Source organism: Pavona decussata, unplaced genomic scaffold (genome assembly GCF_977016875.1).
Source record: "Pavona decussata unplaced genomic scaffold, jaPavDecu1.1 SCAFFOLD_89, whole genome shotgun sequence".
In the NCBI taxonomy this organism is placed as follows: Eukaryota; Metazoa; Cnidaria; class Anthozoa; order Scleractinia; family Agariciidae; genus Pavona; species Pavona decussata.
This window is the reverse complement of record NW_028145506.1, coordinates 915,454-939,559: the sequence shown is the minus strand read 5'-3', so window position 1 is coordinate 939,559 and position 24,106 is coordinate 915,454. Positions and strand designations below refer to the sequence as shown.

At 38.3% G+C, this 24,106-nt stretch overlaps 1 protein-coding gene and 1 long non-coding RNA gene across 3 annotated transcripts in view; one reads left to right on the top strand and one right to left on the bottom strand.

The window, feature by feature from the left end:
* Positions 1-24,106, top strand: part of LOC146474445 (collagen alpha-3(VI) chain-like) — a 33,033-nt gene that overhangs the window by 5,774 nt on the left and 3,153 nt on the right. Inside the window, exons 7-21 of the mRNA XM_085117044.1 lie at positions 532-918; positions 2,117-2,662; positions 10,985-11,020; positions 11,457-12,002; positions 12,806-13,369; positions 13,647-13,691; positions 14,075-14,617; positions 14,781-14,828; positions 16,541-17,077; positions 17,204-17,266; positions 17,937-18,620; positions 19,295-19,330; positions 19,802-19,837; positions 20,364-20,558; positions 21,033-21,162. Of these exons, the coding sequence (XP_084973170.1) occupies positions 532-918; positions 2,117-2,662; positions 10,985-11,020; positions 11,457-12,002; positions 12,806-13,369; positions 13,647-13,691; positions 14,075-14,617; positions 14,781-14,828; positions 16,541-17,077; positions 17,204-17,266; positions 17,937-18,620; positions 19,295-19,330; positions 19,802-19,837; positions 20,364-20,558; positions 21,033-21,162 (4,396 nt within the window). The remainder of the gene's footprint in view (positions 1-531; positions 919-2,116; positions 2,663-10,984; positions 11,021-11,456; positions 12,003-12,805; positions 13,370-13,646; positions 13,692-14,074; positions 14,618-14,780; positions 14,829-16,540; positions 17,078-17,203; positions 17,267-17,936; positions 18,621-19,294; positions 19,331-19,801; positions 19,838-20,363; positions 20,559-21,032; positions 21,163-24,106) is intronic.
* LOC146474446 (uncharacterized) lies at positions 3,773-7,317 on the bottom strand. Of its 2 annotated transcripts, none has more exons than XR_014866161.1 (2): positions 5,754-7,317; positions 3,773-4,084 (listed from the first exon to the last, which is right to left on the bottom strand). It is a non-coding gene; the product is annotated as an uncharacterized LOC146474446 (long non-coding RNA). The 2 variants fall into 2 exon arrangements; XR_014866162.1 differs by having other exon boundaries at positions 5,735-7,304.

The following is a 24,106-nucleotide window of genomic DNA, read 5'->3' as shown; positions in this document are numbered from 1 at the left end:
ATTCATAATCTTTTTCACTCGTTCATCCAACGTACATACACACAATTCCCCATTTTCGGCTGTAGGGAATTTCATGTAAAGAAAACGAGGGCTGTGAACAATTGAGCCAAAATTACTTCAAATTGGTAACAGATGATCAAAATCGACTAAAACAAGCAAACATACCATTGTAAACCTACAAAACAGTGAAATGTATTTAAAAATCTCAACATTTTGAAGCAAATGCCTCTCAAAACTTGGTTACCGTGACAACGTTACGCGTGCCGAGAAAAAATTCATGTCAACATGTGTCCAATAAAATGCTTGGTGGGAGTACTTCTCCACAAATGCGCATGTTTATAAACATTTAGCTTCCTTGGACTGCTCTTTTCACGATGGTTAACGCTTTAAACTCAACTGCTGTGATACGTTCTGAACTGGCTAGTGTGTTCCGTAAGGTTTGAGTGGTCCATCTCAATTTTACTAACATCCTGAGTTAATGGCACATCTCTTTTTCTCCAAAGTTTAATTTGTTTACTTGTAATTTTTCAGCCAGAACAACGTATATCCCACCTCAAGATCGCTCAAAGCCGAGATTTCAACGTAATGTAAGTCAGCCAGGACAGTCCTTAGGTCAAATAGGACAACAGCCATCAACGGGCTTAACACCGAATGCTGCTCCCCCCCAGTCTGGTCAACTTCGCCCAACTACAGCAACGGCACCCCCTGTAACAACATCTCCTGGGACTTCAGTTTCACCATCTTCAGCAGTTTCACCGACCACACCTGTTTCAGGGGCAAGCGGCCAGAAGCCGGTTAATCCCGTTGGTATTGCTACAACAAATCGGCCAACTTTCGAAAAGCCATCAAAGCCAACAAGAGGTCCAACAAGTTCAGTTGGATCCCCGTCACAAGGACTCCCGTTAGTGCCTGTCGAAGGTAAGAACGGAATGGCCACACACTAATTACATCAATATTCATTTTCTTTGAATACAAATATATAAGAGGGTTGTTTTGTAAAGACGTTATGGCGCTGCGTCGTTAACCAGTACACCCATTATTTGTGTGTTACATAGTAAATGCTTTTTGTAGATAGACTATGGCTGTTGGTGTTGTTGGGAGTAGAAGCGAGTGTTTGGTTTGATCAACAGATTTGATAAGGTAATTTCGCCACTGTAAAGAGATTCTGGTGCTGATGCTTCGAGCGTTAGCACTTCGCCAGGATTCGCTTTGACTAAGGGCTAACACTCGAAACGTTAGTATTCAAATCCCTCGACAGTAGCCAAAGTACTTTCCTAACTCTGTTGCAAAAAAAATGCAATATTAAACAAAATGATAGCGACTGTGCCTGTAGAACAATAATTCTACATTAATGAAGACGCATTAATTAGTTAATTAATTAATTAATTAATTAATTAATGCATCTTCATTAATACTAATTGATTAATTAGTATGTCTTTATTGAAATAAAAAGTAATGTTGCAATATCAAACATCATATTAGAAATTGTGCAGAGTTTGAATATAGTGCTTAGAACAAGTAAGTAAGAAAGTAAGTAAGTAAGTAAGTAAATAAAAGCTTTATTAAAGTGTCGATGTAACCTAGGCAGACTAAGTGGGGACACTAATAAAATATCGTACTAGTAAAAGTTAGATATTTACAAGAAAGTGATTAAATTAACGAATATGGGGGATCCTGTGTAGCTTATGTACACGATAAAATTAAAATTTAAAACCTCAAATGATTCTATTGACTACAAAGATTACAGCAATTGCTATTATTAATTAAAATGTCAGCAAGGTTCAGTTTTCTTATTTTGTTCATAAAAGCAGGTAAACTAGGCAAATCTCTTTGCACCAATCAGTGCCTTCAGGTACATTTGTAAGCACGTGAAGAGGTCCAGTGTTTTCAACAAATATCTAATACACATTTTGCAGCGCTTATCAGTCACTACTGTGCCGAAGTAGAGCGCTCCTCAATCCTTCATTTAACGGCACTGTTATAAAATCGACCAGCGCAGAGAATGGAAATTATATGTTACAGCTGTGGAATTGGAGAAAAAGTCTCTGTTCCTAAGGTTTTAAAACAAACTTTAAAAGGTTTGTCGAGTACTTTCCATTTTTTAATTGATCTGCAGATACAAAACTTGACCTTCTCTTTCTTCTCGATGGATCAACTAGCATGCAAAATTCTGGATTCCAAGCCGCAAAAAGTTTTATAAAGAAGGTATACAGCAACTTCCCCATTGGTGAAGACGCTACTCATATTGGTTTAGTGGTGTATGGCAAAGACTCACGTGTGGTTTTCAACCTAATCAACAATAAAGACAAGGAAACTGTTGATTCTAAGGTGCTGCGCGCTACGTACCCCAGCTCTGATGAAAGCTTGTTGGGTGAAGGACTACGAACTGCAAAGGAAGCTGTTTTTGACGTCAGCGCCAGACCAGGCGGACACCAAGTGCTAGTGCTCCTTGCAGCCGGTAAATCAAATGACGAAACAAAGACCACTTCCCGTGTATTAAGAGATAATGGTGTCACGATTTTTGGCATCGGGATAGGTAACATGGCAGATATTAACCAACTTCGAGATACTGTAAGCGCTCCAGAGGAGGAGCATCTAGCAACCACTAACGTGGAGGCACTGGATAGGCTGTTGAGTCCAACGGTACAGAATATCAGGAAAGGTGGGTTAAAATAACAGTGATGGTATTCTTCATGGTTATACTTTGCTCTCTTGTGTTGGTGGTTGAATTACCAATCAAAGTGCACTTGGATATCCACATGTACATACGTCAAGCTTTTTTTTCATGTTTCGGCTTTGTTTTCCTGTTTCCTAGTTTGTTTGTGTGTTTGTTTGTTTGTTTGTTTGTTGGTTTGTTTGCTTGCAATGCTTTGCTTTTCCTTTTTATTATTATTATTTTTTTTTCCTTTTGTTTCTAAAGACGAGTATTAGGTTTAAATTTTTGGATGGCTCTTGAAGAAATTCGAGGATGCTGCCAACTTTTAAGCGCAAGGTAGCTGAAGATACACTGTAAAACGAAAAGATCTGTTTTAGCCCCAAAAATGGGGCCGTTTCGGTGAGTAAAATACAGTACTATTTTTGGGGCTAATTTAGCCCATTTGGAATGGAGCTGTTTTGGCCCCAGTAAACGGGGCTGAAATAGCCCTTCATAAGGTAGCCAAAACGAAGACACAGAGGGGCTATTTTGGAAAAATGGGGGGTTGTTTTGGTTTTTAAAAGGGCTGAAATGGTGCACTTGGGAGGCCAAAATAGCCCTTCTGGAGTCGTTTCATGGCTTCAGAAAGGAGGAAAATTGGCCCATATTTTGTGGCCGATTTAGCCCAATTTATACTCAAAACAAACCTTCTCTAAAGGACTAAATTGGCACCAACATGTCTGAAACGACATTCTTTATAAGAGCTGTTTTGGTCCTTAATTATGTAAAATAGCCCTCTTACAAGAACTAAAATGGTTCTTAGCATGCCTCAAAATGGCCCCATAATTGAGCCATTTTGAACCTGTATAAAGGGGAAACAATGGCCACAATGGGTGACTGATTTAGCCCATATAATTACCAAAATGAATACACATGTAAGGCTGAATTAACTCCAATATAGCCACAAAGACACTTCGCTTTAAAACTACTTTAGATTCAAGACAGTCAGAAACAGCTATATAAGAGGGCTAAAATCAGCTACTGCTTACCCTAGAATGGTTTTAATTTTCTGGTTGATTAACACTCATTATACTTCCCTAATACATGAAACTGATAAATATATACACAGGAGAAAAATTTTGTGAGCAACACAACATTATTTTATTCTCTCACTTTAACTTTTTTGGCAAACCAAACTGAAACACAAAATGACTGCTAAGCCTTCTCTAAAAAAGGACAACAAGGCTTTGCTGTCTTTCAATACCATGTTGAATACATAAAATGACAACAGCAAAGCCCTAATGCTGTCCATGATATCTGGTGAGGAATACTGTACAAAACCTTTCCTTAAAATACAACATAGAGTTTGTCAGATTCAAAGCCTTCTCCAATAGCAACAATTTGGAGTTGCGTAAAAATGGCGAGGTCATCATCAACTGAAGCAGTTCTCTGTAATACAAAAACAAAAACAAATATATGAAAGATAAGTCACCTTACAAGGTACAATTGACCACCTAAAACTGCAAGTAAAAATTAATACTAATAACATGATAATGAAACACTGGAAGCCAGGTATAGAGATACCAAAGACAGGGAAGTTGTTACTGATGGCTGCTGAGTGATAGAATACAGTAATAGCCCACTTATAAGAACCTGGGTTTTAAGAAACTGTTAGGCTAAAATTTTCATTTTAAGCCCCCTCCACATAAGAACCTATTTAGGCTAAAATTTTAAGTTTGGTTCTTATCAGTGGGGTTGCTGTAAAAGTGTATAAAACCTCAGGGGCTAGAGCCATACAGTTTTTAATTTTTTTTCTCATCATTGCTTGAACTTGTTATGAATTTGGTATCAACATGAGTTTCTTTGTTATGTTTTGTTAAGGACATATGGTGTACCTGCACTGAACTGCCTATAGGCACTGCTCTATGGTACAAATAAATGATTTATACTGTATTATGAGATGATATTTATAATATATATATAGTATATTCAGATGAAATTCATTTGAAAATATAAGAACCTATTTTAAGAACCTTGGTAGCCTAAATTTGCTTTAATTACCATTTATATAAGAACCTATTTAGGCTAAATTAAAAAATTCAGGTTCTTATACGTGGACTATTATAATCAACGAAAAAGTCTGTGCAAAACAAGTCACTGATAACTAACACTGTTAAAGGCCCTCACGTGCCATACTTCTAGAAAATTTAGCCCGGTTTACATGACAAGGTTTTTGGGCCCGGCACTCCTAAATTTGGCCCGCCACTGTCCCATTTTCACTACAAAATTTAAAATGGTTACTGATAATTCAACGATAGTTTATTAAGGGCGACCTTGCCTCCACAGAACAGGTTTTGCCATGTTTTTTCCTGACACAGAGGCATCTAACCTTTCAGACGACGCCCTTTTGTTTGTTGAAGAACATGTGCACATGTGCGACTGAATTTGGGCACGCTGGCCCACTTTTTGGCAGGCCGAGGCTACCTTGCAAGGCGGTCTCGGCCCACCTAAGTTTTGGGCACACAGGCTGATGAACTTTACTTTTACATGGCCAAGTTAGGAGTGCAGTACCATAAATTAGTGCCCCGCATGCCAAAATTTAGGAGTACCGGGCCCAAAAACCTTGTAGTGTAAAACAGGCTTTTATCTAGTCTGTTTGCCTCAGGGTCCAGTGGCCAAAAATAAACTGCTAGACACTCTTTGCCTAGCTACACATGATGGCAAGTTCATGCTTGATTAATTTTTGTTTCTGTACCCTGCTGGTAAAGACACTTGATAATAGTGTTCCTAAATTGAAGATAACCAATTACTTGGCATTAGAAGAAAGAAAAAAGTCCTTGTATAAGTTGCAATCACAAAAACTATACCCAGAGCCAAAAAAATATATGGATAAGACAGGCATGCTAATTTATTTTTGACAATCCACCCTAAGACCAAAAGATGTAACATAGGAAACCCTTAGGAGCATCTGGTAAAATGCAGTTACTGTCAAAATAATATTGTAAACTACTCCTCAATCATACACAAACATACCAAAATTACTTGATGGCATGTGTTATAGCATAATAAAATAACAATGCTTATAATACAAATACTAACCTCATTCCTAGAGTCTAACCTCTTCCTGAGAACAGGGTTGATAGAACACTTCAGCATGAAGCTAAGTTTGCTCACAAATGACATTTGTATCTCGACCACAGTACCACATACAAAGGCAAAAAAGAAATAAATAATTATTTAAGGCATTGCATCTACTGTAAAGTGATCAAACAACGTATAACAGTTTATCAGCAAAAAGCTTTGCACCCAACTGGCATATACACTGTACCTTGATCAAAGTACCATAAAGCAAGTTAAATTAGGAATTGAAAGTTTGAAACAATGCATCTATAGTAATTAGATCAATCAATGCCTAACAGTTAGGATTCCTCAGCGAAAAGTTTCGCTCCTAACCGGCATATACCTTGATCATAGTACCACAGAGCAAGGAAAATTAGAAATTATTAGTTTGAAACAATGCATCTATAGTAATTTGATCAATCAATGCCTAACAGTTAGGATTCCTCAGCTAAAATCTTCGCACCGAACTGGCATATACCTTGATCATAGTACCACAGAGCAAGGAAACTTAGAAATTAATAGTTTGAAACAATGCATCTATAGTAATTTGATCAATCAATGCCTAACAGTTAGGATTCCTCACCAAAAAGCTTCGCACCGAACTGGCATATACCTTGATCATAATACAACTGAGCAAGGAAAATTAGAAATTAATACATGTAGTTTGAAACAATGAATCTATAGTAATTAGATCAATCAATGCCTAACAGTTAGGATTCCACAGCGAAAAGCTTCGCTCCTAACCGGCATATACCTTGATCATAGCACCACAGAGCAAGGAAAATTAGAAATTATTAGTTTAAAACAATGCATCTATAGTAATTAGATCAATCAATGCCTAACAGTTACGATTCCTCAAGTAAAAGCTTCACACCTAACTGGCATACACCTTGATCACAGTACCATAGAGCGAGGAAAATTAGAAATTATTAGTTTGAAACAATGCATCTATAGTAATTTGATCAATCAATGCCTAACAGTTAGGATTCCTCAGCAAAATGCTTCGCACCGAACTGGCATATACCTTGATCATAATACAACAGAGCAAGAAAAATTAGAAATTAATAGTTTGAAACAATGAATTTATAGTAATTAGATCAATCAATGCCTAACAGTTAGGATTCCTCAGCGAAAAGCTTCGCACCTAACTGGCATACACCTTGATCACAGTACCACATACATGTAGCAAGGAAAGTAAGTTATAAATTGATAGTTTGAAACAATGCATCTAAAGCAATTTGATGAATTGTTAAAAACATTTGAACCCACTTATCATAATAAATAAACTTGCATTGCTATGAGGAATAAATAACAATGATAAAGTTAAGCTGCAGCTGGTATATTTTATTCTAAGGACTAGGAGAATCTGGTGCAAATTAATGGCAATTCAACTTTTTCTGGTAGCTTAATTACCAAAAATTCCCGCCGCATAAGAACTATCAGCACCGCTATCAGATACTACACTCTCCGCAGTTTAAATTTAGGGGATAAGTTACGAGCAGAATTCAAACCTACAAAAATATGGAAAGACTCACCTGAAAGTAAGCTTAAAATATTGTGCAAGCATACTCCGTAAAAACTAAAATCTTACTTTAAGACGTTTTTTACACTTAATTCTGGTGCTGTGGTAAGACAGCGCGTAAATCTCATTTGAAGACGATTTATCTTAGGATAAGACGACTTTCTTCTTATTTATACGATGATGGCGTCTTAGATTAAGATGAATTTTTCTTAGATTCAAAGTGCTGTGGTAAGTCATATTTTCATCTTAACTCAAGATTTGAACAATCTTATTCTAGATGCTTTAGAATCTCAATTTAAGTTTCGAAGCAAGGAAGAAATCTTCAATCTAACTGCAACGGTCACCATTAAGCCTACATTCAAAAACAGGGAGCGTTTAATACTGTTAAGCTTGAACATGATACATGCAGCAATGAAAACACAACAAATTTCAATCCATAGTACTTTATTAAAACCAAATCTGAAATTACACAACTTATACAAATCCGCTTACCGTAAATTCGCAGGAAAACAGAGGTCGGGCCGCGGCATTTTAAATACTGTTTTGTTGGTCTTAAAAGTCCCGTAAATTATAAACTTTGCATTGCAGATTGTCTGAATTGTCACTACACTCATTCCTTTGATCGGTGACGCAGCAGAATTGCAGGACTCATCTTGGTTTTCAAAAAGCAGGCGGTTTAGAAAGCGACAGTAATTTCTTCATTCCGCTGAGTGTGCAGTGCACGCTGTTAAGTTCGTGTATAGTTACAACGTTTAGCCGAGGCTTTAGACCGTATTTGATGTCCAGATGTCTTCTCATTTGAATATTGAAGTTGTTGTCTCGAAATTCTTGTAAATTCTCCACTCTCCGCTGCTTGAAAAATATTAACGGCTTGTTTTAAGTCTGAACAAGGTGAGAGTTTGCGATGGATCAAAGCTCCAGACTCCAGCCCAGACTCCGTGTCTGCAGAGTTTGGATCAAAATCAACCAATCAGAAGAGAAGTCCTGTTCCCTATGAGGTCTGCAGGAAGGGCTTTCCAAAATTTGGATCCTTCTGTGTTGGAATTTTCTATTTCTTCCAAGTTAACCTTTTTTTATTCATTTTTTTTTACCGAGAACTAAAATGGTGAGAGTAGAGATCGGCGTATTAAATCGCCGATATCTGGCATGTCAGATATCGGCGATTAAATTCGCCAAATGTGCCCGTTCCCGCGATTTTTTTACGCTCATCGCTGCGAATTGCCAGTAAAGTCAATCAGTCAGGTTGGGCCGGTTTATCACATGAACAACGCCGCGATCGGCGAAAAAAAAATCGCCAGGTGTGTCCGCATCAATCGGTGGCGAAAATCACTATGCGATTTTCGCTGGCGATCAAATTCGCTGCGATCGTCGTATAAAATGCCAGGTGTGTCGCCAGCTTAAGGCGTATTGCATCTTACGTAGGATGGCAGTATCTTATAGCCTGCTCAGGCGTCTTAAAATTTCCACAAGACCAAAAAACGTCTTAAAATAAGGACCCCATCGACTCAGATTAATATAATTAAGACTGGTCTTTCTTAAAGTAAGATGCCTCAATGTTGAAGACGATTTAAAGACAATAATTAAGACGATCTTTTATCTTATATACTAACTGAGACTCCGATAGTCTTCTTTTGAGATCTCCTGTGTTAAAATAGGATGATCACCGTCTCAATTTAATGTGGTGGTGGTCTTGCATAAGACGGGAAACGTAAGGTAAAATCTTAGTTTAAGATTTTAGTTTTTACGGAGTAACGCTCTGTTGCAAATGTGTTTGTGGTAATATACGATCCGACAGTAAAGAGAAAATCATAAATCGCAAATTATTAACACAAGGGAATCGGCTGTCCATAATTTGACTTTCCATTGCAGTCGAATAGCCAAGACTAGTGGAAATCAAACTAAAAACCTTAGTTGGACGGACAGTTGGACGAATCCCTCCCGCCTGAACGATTTGTCATGCGCATCTAGGGAGTGCGCTCTCAAAGATTTCTGGGAGTGACGTATGCTCGTATCCAGGCTCCTTCCACTGGCGGAAATTGCCCTGTTTCCTGATCCTGGCAGACTGCAACAACATGTGGTCCTATATCATGGCCGCCAAGTGAATAATCTAAAAACAAACAAACAAAAAGAAAAGTAAGAAGATTATTTTACCGGGCTTCAACTCCAGCTCAGTTGCAAATATTAAAGCAAGCTCGAACTCAAGTACTACTTACTTTATATCCTTTCGATGGTTGCCGTTGAAGACGTTCCTGGCTTCCAAGCCATGTCTTAATTTCCTCTTCAGTGAACGTTTTGGCGAAGTTTTCCATCGTAAAGCGGTCAGAAAATAATCACAGTGACTGAAATGAACTACTGCAAGCTTCCAGAATAAGCTCGGTTCGGCGAATGAAAAGGACTCAATAGTAAGCAAATGCAGCCTTTTCGCCACAACTGGACAAAACGCGGGATTTTATTGGACAACGGTAATCATGCACCAGAAAATAGAAATTATAAAGTAAATTTTCCCACAAAATTCTCCTTGTCACCCTTTTGCTGTACGTTAAAATTCAGTATATAGACCCTAATTTGGACCCATCTTGGCTTGATTGGAAATGGCTATACCATTCGGAGTCAAAATGGCTCAAGTGATTGGGGCCATTTTGCGCTGTAACAAATTGGCTATGTTCTTCGATGTCTAAACGCCTCCATTAATAGGAGCCGAGACGGCCCTACATTGGAGCTAACTAGACTTGAACGAAATGGTTCGACTAATTTGAGACAAAATAGCTCTAGTGATACGGGCCGATACGCACCCAGGGGCCGAATTATTTTCCACTGTGGGCCAAATCGGTTTTTGGTGGGGCTAAAACGGTTTTTATTGGGGTCGAAATGGACCCAGTTGACAAAATGGACCCACGAAGAGTCAAATCAGCTCCAGGGGCCATAGAGCTGAAACGGCACTTTGGGGCTGAAACAGATCTTTTGAATTTACAGTGTAACTAAAGGTTGAGTTTGATTTGCCTGCGAGAGCCTACGCCGGGAAACAGAGCAGCAGATGGCGTCTGCTCTTATCGGGCGTGTTAGAGTTTGATTGACTGAATTAGGAAATAAGTATCGAATTGTCGAGGAAATTTACTTTCTCAAGAAAATTAATTTAACTTAAATTGCATCACTCATGATCTTACCGCAATTTTTATTAGAGAATATATTTTTTCTCTTAGATTTCAAGATTTTGGTAGAAGGAATTCATGCTGATACATGTAGTCAGATGAATTTTTCTCTAAAGCTAAGCTTTGGCTTAAATAATTATAGACCCGTAAAGTGCAAGTATGCAATTGTTACACTTCATTGTGTTTATATTCTTTCTTTTTCTTTATTTTCAGCTTCTTTATATAGTTTGAAATCACCTTCTAATATCAGTTTTATTTCAATATCAGCTGTATCTATTATCATATCCATTTACTTTCTATTCTCTCTGCAAGTATTTTAAGTCTATTTCTCTTAGCTTTTAAACAACAAGAACAAAAAAATGTAACCATGATGAAAAAAGTTTTATATGGAATGGATTGTTTGTAATTATATCGACAGCATTTTTCGTTACCCTGCTTTTGTTATGCGCGCTTAGGAGGACCAGGACGACTGAAATGCATCTCACGTTTTAACTTGTTTTGGTGCATGCGCAGCCAAAAGTCCTTCATCGAGCTAATAATTTATCTTGTCAATTTCAGTTATCACAGAGCCGGTAGCTCATTTCGGACCGACAGGTTGGTGATGACGTTGATCTTAGATTAGTCATAACACATTATGTAATTAAAAATATATCTGAAATTTGAAGTTTGAAGTTTATTTGCCTTTCTTTCTAATATATTTACAATTAATTGTGTGGTTAATGTATGGCGAGGTGACCTCTATCATTTACCAGCACCAGGCTTTTTTCGTATTCTTTTTTTCCTTTTTTACACATATCCATCTATTGACATTCACATCCTAGAAATACAGGTATGCAGAATGTTTGTCACATGAGCCAAGTTTAATCTCCTCCGAGTTTTCTGTAGCTCAGTGCATGGTAGAAAATCCGAACTACTTCATGAATATGTTAAGAATTATACTGAATTGTGGGCTCTCCGCCAGTTTCGTCAGTAGCTTGGAATCTGAATCAGCAGCAAATATAACAGACTTTTGTGACACTTTTTCTCTTAGATATTAAAATGGACTTGGGATTTCTACTGGATACCAATTCCGGAAATTTTAGACCTGATCATTATGTCAACGTGTTGAACTCCGTGAAATCAACCTATGCATCTTTTGTAATCAGCAAAGACAAAACGCGGGTAGGAATTGTGACATACGGTAGCCGCACTCGGGTGGCAATTTCCCTGGACCAATACAAAACACGACAGCCTTTAGATACCGCAGTTGATCAAATATTGATCTCCCCTGGATCAAACGTACTTGGACAAGGTCTTGCAGCGGCGAAAATGCAGCTTTTTCAAGGCAACAATCGTCCAAAGACTCCAAAAGTCCTTGTTGTTTTCACCGGAGGAAAGTCCACAGATGACGTAACAAGACCATCAGCGGACTTGAAAGAGCTTAATACCACGATATTTTGTGTTGGTGTTGGAAATAACGTAGACAGAAAACAGCTAAATATTATAGCGACTTCTCCATCCACGGATCACGTGATGGTAGCTAGCATATCGCACAGAGAAACCGCTGGGGAGAATTTGGCGTCGAGAATAAAAAGAGGTAGGTACTTTTCCTGAGGCTATTGAAAGGTAATAACGTCGACAACAACAGAAATTATTATTATTATTATTATTATTATTATTATTATTATTATTATTATTATTATTATTATTATCATCGTCATCATTTTCATTGTCGCTGTTACTGTTATTGTAATGTTTTTGTCTGCATTATTACGATGATTACTATCATTCGTTGTCTTTTATGTTACTGTAGGTATTAAAAAAAGTAAACCCCAGCAGCTAGATAGGAAGATAGATAGATAGTTCATTAATCAAAAACCTTGCAGCCACAGGCTGAATTACGTTTGATTTACAATAAGATATATAAAAATGAACGAATGGCAATACAGGGCTAAAAAAAACTAATATAAAAGAACAAAATATATAATTAAGAAAGCTATCAGAAACATTCTATTTGAAACTAGTATCTAAGAGAGAAAGGTAAACTGTGGCACTTGAGCAAGGAGATTTTAATGACAAGAAAGAGTCAGAGATTTAATTTTGGGAGAAGATTAGATAAATATATAACAATTAGACGGACGTGAACGCACTTCGTCGTCTTGTTTGATGGTATGTCAAGAAGTGTTTCTTTGATTTGGAATTTTACTCTTGAAAATTACACTACTTTAATAGGAGTCCTATGCGTTTGTGAAAAATTGTGTGATTGGCGTAATTCTACCTTCTGTAAATTAATTCAAAATCAAAAGATTTGTTAATTTACGTTTTGATCATAAAGGTGTACAGAACTAGGCTAGAGGAACCAAAGGGACACCTAAATATTATAAATATTTTCAATTACAGCAGTCCAAGTTGATCTTGGATTTATGGTTGATGGATCTAGACACGTATTGGACACAGAGTTCAAGCAGTACATGAAGATTATAAGATATATCTACAGCGCCTTTCCCATTGCACCTGAAGATGTCCATGTTGCACTTGGAGTGATTTCCTCTAATCCTGAGATCATTTTTAGCTTTGATAAATACTTCGATGAGCAGAGCCTCGACATGGCAATAAACAGTGTTGAGTATCCAGCAACTCCACAAGATTTGAATATAGGTCGAAGCCTTGCAGTTGCCAAGGAAACGCTCTATAGTAAGAGCACAAGAAAAGGAGTGAGACAAGTCTTGGTATTACTTGTCAGCGGTAAATCGTATGATGACATCTCTGATCCCGTTAGGCGACTAAGGGACAGCGGTGTTGAGATATTTTGCTTCGGTGTTGGAAACAGGGTGAACGTCATTGAATTAGCCCAGCTGGCAACAGCACCTGCTAACAAACACATAGTGGTGGACGGTCTCGACAACTTGCCGAGAGGAGCAAGGACACTTGTGGACAAGCTGCAAATTGCTAAAGTGCAATACGGTAATGATACTTTTAATGACAATGATGAAATTTTTGTAGCAACGGCTTGGGAAGAAGAATCAAAATATCTCTCTTCGATAATGATTAAATAAATTGTATATAATCATTTTGATGTATTTGTCCTATACTTGGATTGAACTTTGACATTGCGTTTAATTTACTGTTAAGTCTGTACATTTCCAAGTAATTTGAATGCAAAGAGCAATTTGTCTTGCCAAGAGCGTGCTTTAATGCTTTAACTTTTTTTCTGAATTTTCTTCTCATTACTTGCTCATAGATGACAAGCAAACTCCCAAACCACTGAAATTACAAGAAAAAGGAGGTGAGAATTGTGACATAAATTGTGACCAAGGGGCATAAATATCGCCGCACTAAAAACGTTCTCAGACCCTCTTACGGACAAGTGCGCTCCTTTCTTTAGTTACTGCTCACGCTGGAATTACTTTGAACAAGACCACCTAAACTGGCCTTGTCTTGATCAGTTTGACGTAGGTTAAAAGTATTAATTGTCTCGCCAACCATTAATTTTTAGCTCGAGCTCAGGCTTACCAATCTCTAAATCGTAAAAGGAAACTGATAAAAACAATGAACAACAATGCAAACAAACAAACAAAAACATCACACCTTTCCTAGTTGATCGAATGACAACGTTTACTGCCGAGTTTAAAGACATGAAATTAACTTTGTTTCATTTTTTTCCTACAGCTACAATTGATCTGGTAATGCTTGTCGAGGGAAGTGAAAGCACGAAGCCCGAAGACTTTCAGCAGATAAAGGAATTAGTTAAATCAATCTACTACGACTTCCCAGTTTCACAGAATGGTACCCATGTGGCGCTGGCAGTCTATGCCGGAGAAACGCGAATCATTTTCAACCTGAACGAACACTATAATCACCAGAGTATGGACGAAGCCGTGGATGGCGTGCCATACCTCCCTGGTCTTGGCAAAGCTGACAACGCCCTCCGTGAAGTGAAAAGGAAGATTTTTGATTCAGATTCAAGACAAAATGTTCCTCGCGTGTTGATAACCATTATGACTGGAAAACCCAATGATGGCATCGAGGAAGCTGCAAGTGAACTCAAAATGGCGTGCATATTGATGTTCGCCCTAGGTCTCACCTCCGGCTACAGTCCGCAGACATTGAACCAGGCTTCTTGCGAGCCTCATTCTGAATACGTGCTCATCAGTGAAACTTTCCCAGAAGTTCATTTGGTTGCACAGAAAATGGCGGACAAAATCAAGAAAGGTTGGTTGTTTTGCTTTAATGCAACTGGAATGGCGTCCTAACTGTCACGTTTAAATATACTAAAATTGATTTCTTTTCACCCACTAACAATTTTAAAAGGAGTAAATTTTACTTTTAGAAGAAATGAATTCAATTCACCATTAACTTATTTTTATCTTTGTAGTTGTTTCTGTTCAAAAGTCTCGTTCTCTTCGCTCTGCTCAACCAAGAGGTAAGGTATTTTATTTAATGATAACGACAACGATAATTAACTTATATAGCTCTTATCCACGAAGTGTCCATAACGCTTTTCAATGTTACAATACCTTTCAAAATCGAACATCAATTATCAGTCTGCCAATCTTTTTAAATTATATAGTTGACAATTATTCACCGAAGTGGATGTGAAGAGTGATGGATATTTACCGAGCCGCGAAGTTTTAGTATATACCACACAACTTGAATAACTAGTGGACCAAAAACAAAATTTTACTTCTGACAATATACCGACAAATGGTATGAAATTTTAAAATCTTGCGCGCCACGCGGTAAACGATTTCTTTTTGTAGAAAGTTCCGTCTCGCTTTTTTTTGCAGACAAATAAAACTTTTGGAGACAGTTGTTTAGTTCCTATGGTGTCATTTCTTCAATTTTTCTGTGAAATTCGTCTTGTTGTTAAAGCCATGCTGAAAACATTAGATGTTTCATTGTTTTCATTGTAATTTTAGTGCTTGGCAGTAAACAAGGGACTGTATTTTCAATTTTCGCCTTAAAATACGAGGTTGAAAAGATAAAATAAGTTACCATTTAATGCCGTCAAGCCAAACTTTGTCGCCATTTATGTACTTTTTTAACAGCCGCCTGGTTTATCGAAATAATTTCCTCTTAAGTAACAGTGACGAAACGGGTAGCCATCTTGTTTCTCTTCGGCTGCTCGGAGGTGAATAGTACTTGGCTAATCACCTCCGAGCTAGCCAATCAGCGCGCGTGAAAAGTACTATTCACTTGTGTGGTATATACTAACTATAAATATTACAAATATTCATTGTAGGGTTAAATTTAACAGATACATTTTGACTGACTTTTACAAATATCCATGCTTTAAGTTCTTCGGTTAAGAAGACTGTTCAATAATCTCGGGGCAGCGACTGCAGTTGCCTTATATCCTCGTAAGTGCTTTGTTCTAGATTTAGCTACATCCATCCTAGTTTCTAACACCCAGAAAGAGAAAAACGTATAAAAGGAACAATTTCGGGATGGTGCCGAATTCTCCACTCCAGAAACTACGTGGAGACTGGTACGAGTGAAGAATGATGGGATCGTTTGTTTAGACGGATGGAAATCACGCTGACGAGTAAGTGAGCTGTATAGGAAATAGCCTTTTAGATGAATACTATTTAACGATAGCTATGCTTTCCCGAGAAAATGCCAAAAAATAATCCCATACGTTCTCGTACCAGTCTTTTCACAGTTTGAGGAGAGGAAAGTGGTATTTTTTGCGCGATTTATGACTATGTGAGAAAGACAGATCTTTTAAGGGGCTCTTGGAATCCAAATGGAAAATATTATTTTAAAATGAATAAAAATTACAGTAACGTTTATTATTTCAGCTAATATTGATGCATTTTTAGTGCTTTTGATTACTTTTCGTTCTATTTTGGGACTTACTAACACCTGCTTTTCCAGGTCGTCAAGGAATTATAATTTACCGAACCATCCCGAGACGCGCAGAACATATGCGTAATAGTAATAGGAGGCATCGTCCTTAACACAGTTCATTGGCATAGCATCCTGGTAGTAGCTTTAGTCCTTTCTTGTAGGGTGGTCATGGTGTTGTCGCTGTGGTTATTGCTGTCGTTCTTACTATCGTCTTGAACTAATTGGGTATATGCCCTCATTACCAGTCATAGCGTCTTAACATATGAGTTATCTTTCTCTTGACAGATTTAAGAGTGGACATTGCTTTCATTATAAGCAGTTGCCGAAATAATCCCAGCAACAGTTTTATTCAACAGCTGGATCTTCTGAGAAGTCTGCTTCAGTCTGCCCCAGTGGCTCTCCAGAACGCGCGTATTGCAATTATCTCAGTGTCTAACGGCGCCAGACTTCTCCAAGATTTCACGAATTTACCAGCTGACCTTAGCGCACTGAAATCAGCCCATATCCAGCCTAAAGGTCTTTGCACATTCGGAGAGGGACTAGTAACCACCAGCGCTCTTTTTAAGGCAAAAGGGCTTACAGGTGTTCCACAAATCTTGATTGTTCTTTTGGCTGGGAAATCAGATGACGACATGTCAAAGCCTTCAAAAGAACTTCACGAAGCAGGGGTACTAGAGTACATCACTGCTCTTGATAATATGATCAACGAATCCAATGCTATGGTTATGGCAAGTGATCCTGTGTCAGAATTTTGGATATCAAGTCCGGGATTTCCAACCTCTGGCTCCACAAAGCAGGCTATACTGGAAAAGTTAGATAGTGGTATGTAGATAAACGGTGCATTAATTACGTGCTTCCTTTCGACGTGAGACGAGGTTGTTAGTTATGCCTTATGGTAGATACTGTGTTCTTTTTATTTTTTTTTTCCTTTTGTCCAAAAATGTATAGTCGTCCAAATCGGCCGAAAGCTGGTTTGTTCCCCTCCAAGTGAAGGATGCAAGAATTATAATGGTAAGTCTCTTAGAAGGCAAGTTAAATTATTGTGCTAGGTAAGGAAATTTAAATCGGATAAATATTACCATACTAGACAATATAATTGCATGTAATTGCAAGAAAGCCGAGTCCATTTTCTATGAAACTGTAAGGTTATTTCTAGGAACTGGAATCGATTAACAGGCGATAAGCTCTCAAAAGAGGATCCATCACAAGAGTTAAGACTTGACAGGGTATGTCCAGTAGTTCTTAAAAAAAATCTAATGAAGCAAAATTTTCACTATTTTACAACTAAAAGGACTATGTCAAGTGACGGAATTTTTTACGTTTTTATTGAGAAAGAGTGGTTCTGGCTTCTCAAACCTGCCTACATGAGTAAGATCAGATCAATATTACCAGACTGACCAATGTAATTGTATGTTATTGCTAGAAAGTTCAATGAAACTGTAAGTTTTCTTTACAGTAATTGGGATCAATTAGTTGAGAATTATAAATTATGTACGCAACTTTAGCATCTGCATGCTAAAAGAAAGCCTGAAAAAAATTAGGACCCCTACCAACATGTTGCCTCATTAATTATGAATTTAATCATGGCCAAGGCAACCTCAAGGTTCATTTTGCACAATAATTTATGATCAACTGCATCTTTTGAGCTTCTAAGGGCAACTTATCTCTGTTTACTTTCAAGCTACTACGCCTTCACCAGGATCACAACCGTGCCAACCTCAGCTACAAAACGCCACAAGACCTGTCTCAAACCAAGGGTCTACTGAAAGGAGACCATGCACGAATAATTCCATTCCTCAACCAAAAGACGAAAGAATGGGTCCCGTTGACTTAGTTTTCTTGATTGAGGGCAGCGATGCGGTGAATGAGAGTCTGTTCAGGACAATGCTTGATATTGTCAAAGACACATTAAACCGCTTTCCTATCTCCATAAACAGAACACATGTGGCTATCGCGATTTACGCCACGGAAACACAAATTGTGATAAATCTCAACGGCAGTTACGACAAGAATAAAATTAGTGCGGTATTGGAGTCTATTACAAAGCCTACTGGAGTCTGCTTGGCAGGGAAAGCTCTCCAGGCGGTGAAAAATAACATATATACTAAGGCTGGAAGAACTGGCGCTGCATCACTTGTTCTCTTGCATGTAATGTGCAGTGATTCACTTGATGACGTCATTGAGCCGGCTAAGGAGCTGAGAAATTTAGGAGTGAAGATACTTGCAGCAGGTGCTTGTCCCAGTGCTAACAAAGCAGAACTTTGTAACATTGGAAGTCCTCCTCTGTGTAATAACTCTGTTTTGATGCAAATACTTAAGCCACCGTCTTCTCCTGGAAGAGAGTTGGCCGATCGACTGAGACAAGGTTAGTCAAACAACAGAAAATTGCATTGTATCAGACAAGTTGATGGGGCAAAAATCACTGATGTTCCCAATGCTAACCTTTGAACGCTAGCTGTCATTTTCTGAATTGAGCCCTTTACGGTTGCCTATCTTCATTGTCGGATTGTAGAGTTAAAGTGTGATTTCGCCTCTAGATCGTGATTTATTAATAGCAGAGTTTTTAACGGGATTTCGAAAGCTAAATAATAGATAAACTTATTTCAAAACTACATTTATTTTCAAGGTAGATACTGAACAATTTGCATTGTTTATATATTACGAAGGCATTGCTTGTTTTATTTCAAAACGTAGTCTAGGGATGGTTACTTTATCCGTTCGCAAGGTGATTTTAGCGTAATAGTGGTTTAGCACGCTTAATCTCGCTTTAATTCTATAGCATGACCTCAGCCATTGTAAACTAAGATAATACAGCCAATCTGTCATGTTTTAGCTATTCCTCTTTAATATGTCAAATTCAATGATGCAAAAGTACATCTGAACCATGTTTACATGCGCATTATGGCCAATAAAGCATTGAACTGGTCAAACGTCAACCAGTCAAAAAAAGCAATTGACTCCTTCGTCAATGATCACTCTTCACTTTTCCAAAAAGTCAACAGTTTATTAATTTGCATTTCTGGTTTATTTTCTTACCAGGAGTTCCCGTTGAAAATGTTACACAAACTTTGACAGGTAAGAATCGTAACCAATCAAACCAAATCAATCAATCAATCAATCAATCAATCAATCAATCAATCGATCTTTTCATCGCCAGAAATCAACGAAGTAATTTAATCGATTAATTACTATGAAGAAATCAATAACCAAGTACCATCTGCTATTTATTTATTTATTTTTTATTTTATTTCGATCTTGTTTGATTTTTGTCATCTCAAATAATAATAGGTAATCTTAGACATCAATAGATACACCTTAGCAACTTCGCGGTATAGATCTAGACCAGAGTTAGTGAAACAAGCTTCTTGCTGTCTGCATCTTTCCAATACTTTGATACAATATTAGACACAATACCAGATATTTAGCTGTGCTGTATTAGTACACCAGTACTTTTTACAAAGTGAGCATACAGCAATCATGAGCTTAATTTACCTGACCAAACCTTTGATGTATACTTTCTTGTTTCTTTTGTTTTATTATATGTAGGTCCTAATGCCAAAAATGGGACTGAAGAGCCCTTTGGTAAGAAACCCTAGTTTGCTTGTATGCTGTGGTATGGACCGGAGTTAGTAAAGCAAGCTGCTTGCTGTTTGTAGCTTCCCAATAATTAGATACAACGAACGATATATACGATACTCACGAGACAAATATTTAGTTGCGTTTTACAAATCGGGCATACAGCAATCAAAAGAGCTTCATTTCCCAGGCCAAACGTTTGCTGCATACGCCGGTTACCTACGCGTGCGATATTCAGAAGAAAACGAGGTAGCCATGTTGTTGTTGGTTTGTTTAGTTTTGTTTTGTTTTCTTTTGTTTGTTTGTTTGTTTGTTTGTTTGTTTATTTTTAATGTTGATCTATGCAACTTGCAATAAAAGACTTAACTAGTCACGTCTGTTTCAGTCACAGTGCGACGTTTTTGCCATCTTCTCACACCTATTCGTATCTGCCTGTTTCGTGTCTCCGGAGCTCGGAGCTTGGATAATTAAAAGCTCTTAGTCATTATCGCCGTCGTCATCACAATCTCTTTGTCCCGCTTTTCATTTCAAGGTCCGTTACAACCGAGCATGCAGTGGAACGGTCTCAACATGGGGCCTACTTTTCCGCTTGTCCCATCACTAATCCCGGTCTATCCTCACAGACTGAGTCCCGCCCCCAATATTTGGAACTACGAGATACCATTCCAGAGAGATCCTGTGGCTCCAGATCCCTATACCGTACACGACAGCTCCTTCTTATACAGCGGTAAGTGATATGGTCAGACTTATTTACTATTTATTAAGTAATATTACAAGATAAAAATCCCCGGAACTCAGTTGTTATTTTATGTATGGTTTACTTATTGAAATTCAAACTTAAAAACATTTTTAATCAAGCATTTGGGTCATATCCCAAAAGGCCAATGCCAACAACAAAATGACTTCCACATCGACACACACACAAACATATAGATTTCAAGTTCTCCAGACGAATCTTTTCTTAAGCACGGGTCTATAATGACGGACACTCTCATATCGGGCACGCAAAAAGAGAGTCCATTGAAAATATTAATGATATCATCTGTAATTTCTATTATGAATACCTCCATGTTAAGGAACTCCGTTCTGTATCTTCAGTGTCCTTGTTAAAGAGGTCCGACTGTACAGATATTGTTAATCCCCATTGTAGGCATTTATGTCTTCCTCATATTGCATATTATATTGCATATATATTACGCAGCTGCCTGTGTAGATTATGACCCTGCCTGTCCTGGATATGGAGTCAATGGCTACTGTGATGGTCCCGCCATTGGATTTAGCTCTGACTATTTAATGAAGATGTGTAAAAAGAGTTGTGGATTTTGTAAGACGTAAGTTAGTCTGTTTGTTTGTTTTTGGTTAAATTTAAATGCTCTGAGCACACTTTCTTTTCAAAATTAATCACTGTTTTCGATTGCAATGGGGTAGATAAATGTACTTGTAATTACTTGGCAAACTGCTTGCTTGTTCTAAACATGACTGGTTTCATTTGTGCAAGAAAGGCCACAAAGAAATTGAATGGCCACTTTTTCTAAAGCATGTTATAATAGCTGACGTCACGTGAGTTTTAAACCAGCCAAACTAGGTTAGGGTTAGGGTTAGGGTTACCAACAAACACACCATAATAAGACCATTATGGAGCGGTTTCTAACATGTCTAAAAGGTGCAGCTGTTCGCACTATTTCTGGCGCACTTCATAACGGCACGCCGTATTTTCTTCGTTGAACGCAATATCCCGAATAACCACCGAGCTCAGATTAACGCTGGATTCAAAACGTCGTTCATTTTGAAATAAACTTCCCGGGCGTTTATTCGTGGCACCGACGTACTTATTTGAACCCGATGCTCACATTGTGTAACTAATTATAGTGTGACCGACAAGTTAATTAAAAAAGAGAGAATAAAGAGAACAAAATAACAAAAGTGACTCACTCATATTTTGAGGATTCTTTCAAGCTAATAGGCCATTTCCGAGTTGCTTTGATCCTCATTATGAAAGCGAGGCTGAGTGCAAAGTGTTTTGTTAGTTTGTTTGGTTTTTTTGTGTCTACGGCTTCTAGAGAAGCGTAGACACTATATCATCGGGTTGAGTGAAAGAGTGAAAGAGTCTTAGAGTGTAAATGCCACAGGAATCCCAAATGGAATCCTATCGAATCCACGACTGACCGAGATCTAAGCGATTGTATTTCCGGATCAGGACAATGGCGACAATACGGTAAATGATGTTTTCCGATGTTGATTTGCTTTTTACAAATAGTTTAAGTGATGATTTGAATCAGAATTCTGTAACTTCTATAATTTTCATCGCAAACGTGCCCGAATTTACCGCGAGTGATCGCTTTGAACAAACACGGAGTGTCTTCAAATTTTACATGCGTGTTTGCACGCACGCATAGCAAATGCATCGTTTATTTTAATAAAATGTTTTGTTGGAAAAGCTTTTTGTTGATTTTTGTGTCTTTGTCAATTCATATATGCGTTTGAGAAGCGACAGGTGCGTAATCAAGGACAATAGGCCTTATCACGGTTTTCGGCGCCATTTTGACGGGTAGGCAAACAGGCTTGAAATAACAGTGTTTGTGTGGAAATCCAATGTCAAATAATTTTCATAAAACATCGCTTCTGAAAAATTCATGAATTGGAAACTTTTGGCATTAGGAAAAGGATTTTAAGAACAAAATTGGAGGGATGTAGCTGTGCCAGAAAGCGTCCAGTCGAGTTTTGAACTTTCCATACATTTCTCTGTATTTTTTCCCGCGAATTATTTTTAGTACCAGTTCACGGCTGGTTCGCTTTACAGACAAATGTATGGAATGTTCAAAACACGACTGGACGCTTCCTGGCACAGCAACATCCCTCCAATTTCGTTCTTAAAATCCTTTTCCTAGTGCCAAAAGTTTCCAATTCATGAATTTTTCAGAAGCGAGGTTTCATGAAAATTATTTGACATCGGATTTCCATACAAACACTGTTATTTCAAGCCTGTTTGCCTACCCGTCAAAATGGCGTCGAAAACCGTGATAAGGCCTATTTGCATAAGCGGGTTGAAATTTGATATGCCAAAGGTCTTCATCAACACGCCGTGAATTTTAGCAATTTTTGCGTTCGAGTGTGTTTTTCGGCAAATGATTAATAGGTAACCATATTATTTTACGTCAGAAAACATTTGTTTAATCATTCCAGTTTAATATGCAGTTAATTTTGGAAGCCAACGATATTTATTTATCTACTGCGCATTTTAAACCGCTCTAGGAAAAAGTTAATTTATGTGAAAACTATGGAAACACGACAGGTACGGAAGCCGATAAGGGTCACGAGTTGTCGCTTCCGAGTTGTCGCTTCCAAGTTGTCGCTTCCAAGTTGTCGCTTCCAAGTTGTCGCTTCTATTCCTGGAGGGATATCATTCTATTACAATGTGAGAGAGGGGGGTGGGGGTGTCAGGAAAAATTTAAGAATCTAAAAGAGGTTTGTTACACTTTGTTAGTTTGCTAGTTTATTAAATCCCCCCTCCCCCTGTAATATATTTTTCCAAGTTGTCGCTTCCAAGTTGTCGCTTCCTAGTTGTCGCTTCCGAGTTGTCGCTTCCGAGTTGTCGCTTCCAAGTTGTCGCATCCGAGTTCTCGCTTCCAAGTTGTCGCTTCCAAGTTGTCGCTTCCCAGTTGTCGCTTCCCAGTTGTCGCTTCCCAGTTGTCGCTTCCAAGTTGTCGCTTCCCAGTTGTCGCTTCCCAGTTGTCGCTTCCCAGTTGTCGCTTCCGAGTTGTCGCTTCCGAGTTGTCGCTTCCAAGTTGTCGCTTCCGAGTTGTCGCTTCCAAGTTGTCGCTTCCAAGTTGTCGCTTCCGAGTTGTCGCTTCCAAGTTGTCGCTTCCGAGTTGGCAAGAGAGCTTGGGAACTAGTCGATGGCTCTTCCTTTCGCAGCCGCCACCTCATCCTGGCGGTGTTTTTTGCTTGCAAACTCACATTGCCTGCTGAAAAAGTACAAGCTGTAGAAGAAGAAAAAAGAGAGCGATGCCAAACGAAAACGAAAATCTGAAGCAGAAGTCACATCCTCAACGGAGCCCAAAATCAGAAAAACGGAGGAATCCGTAAGAAAACTAAAGAAACATTTGGAAAAGAAGACGTGTCCCAAGTCACTCAGGTTAATACAACGTGCGGGTAAACATCCCGCCAGACGAACAATTTAAAAAAGACATTCAGGCGGTTAAGCAAAAAGCCGAGCAAGGTTTTATTTCTGCCTTACCGCCGCCTTTCTGCCTTACTACCGACGCTTTGAACAAC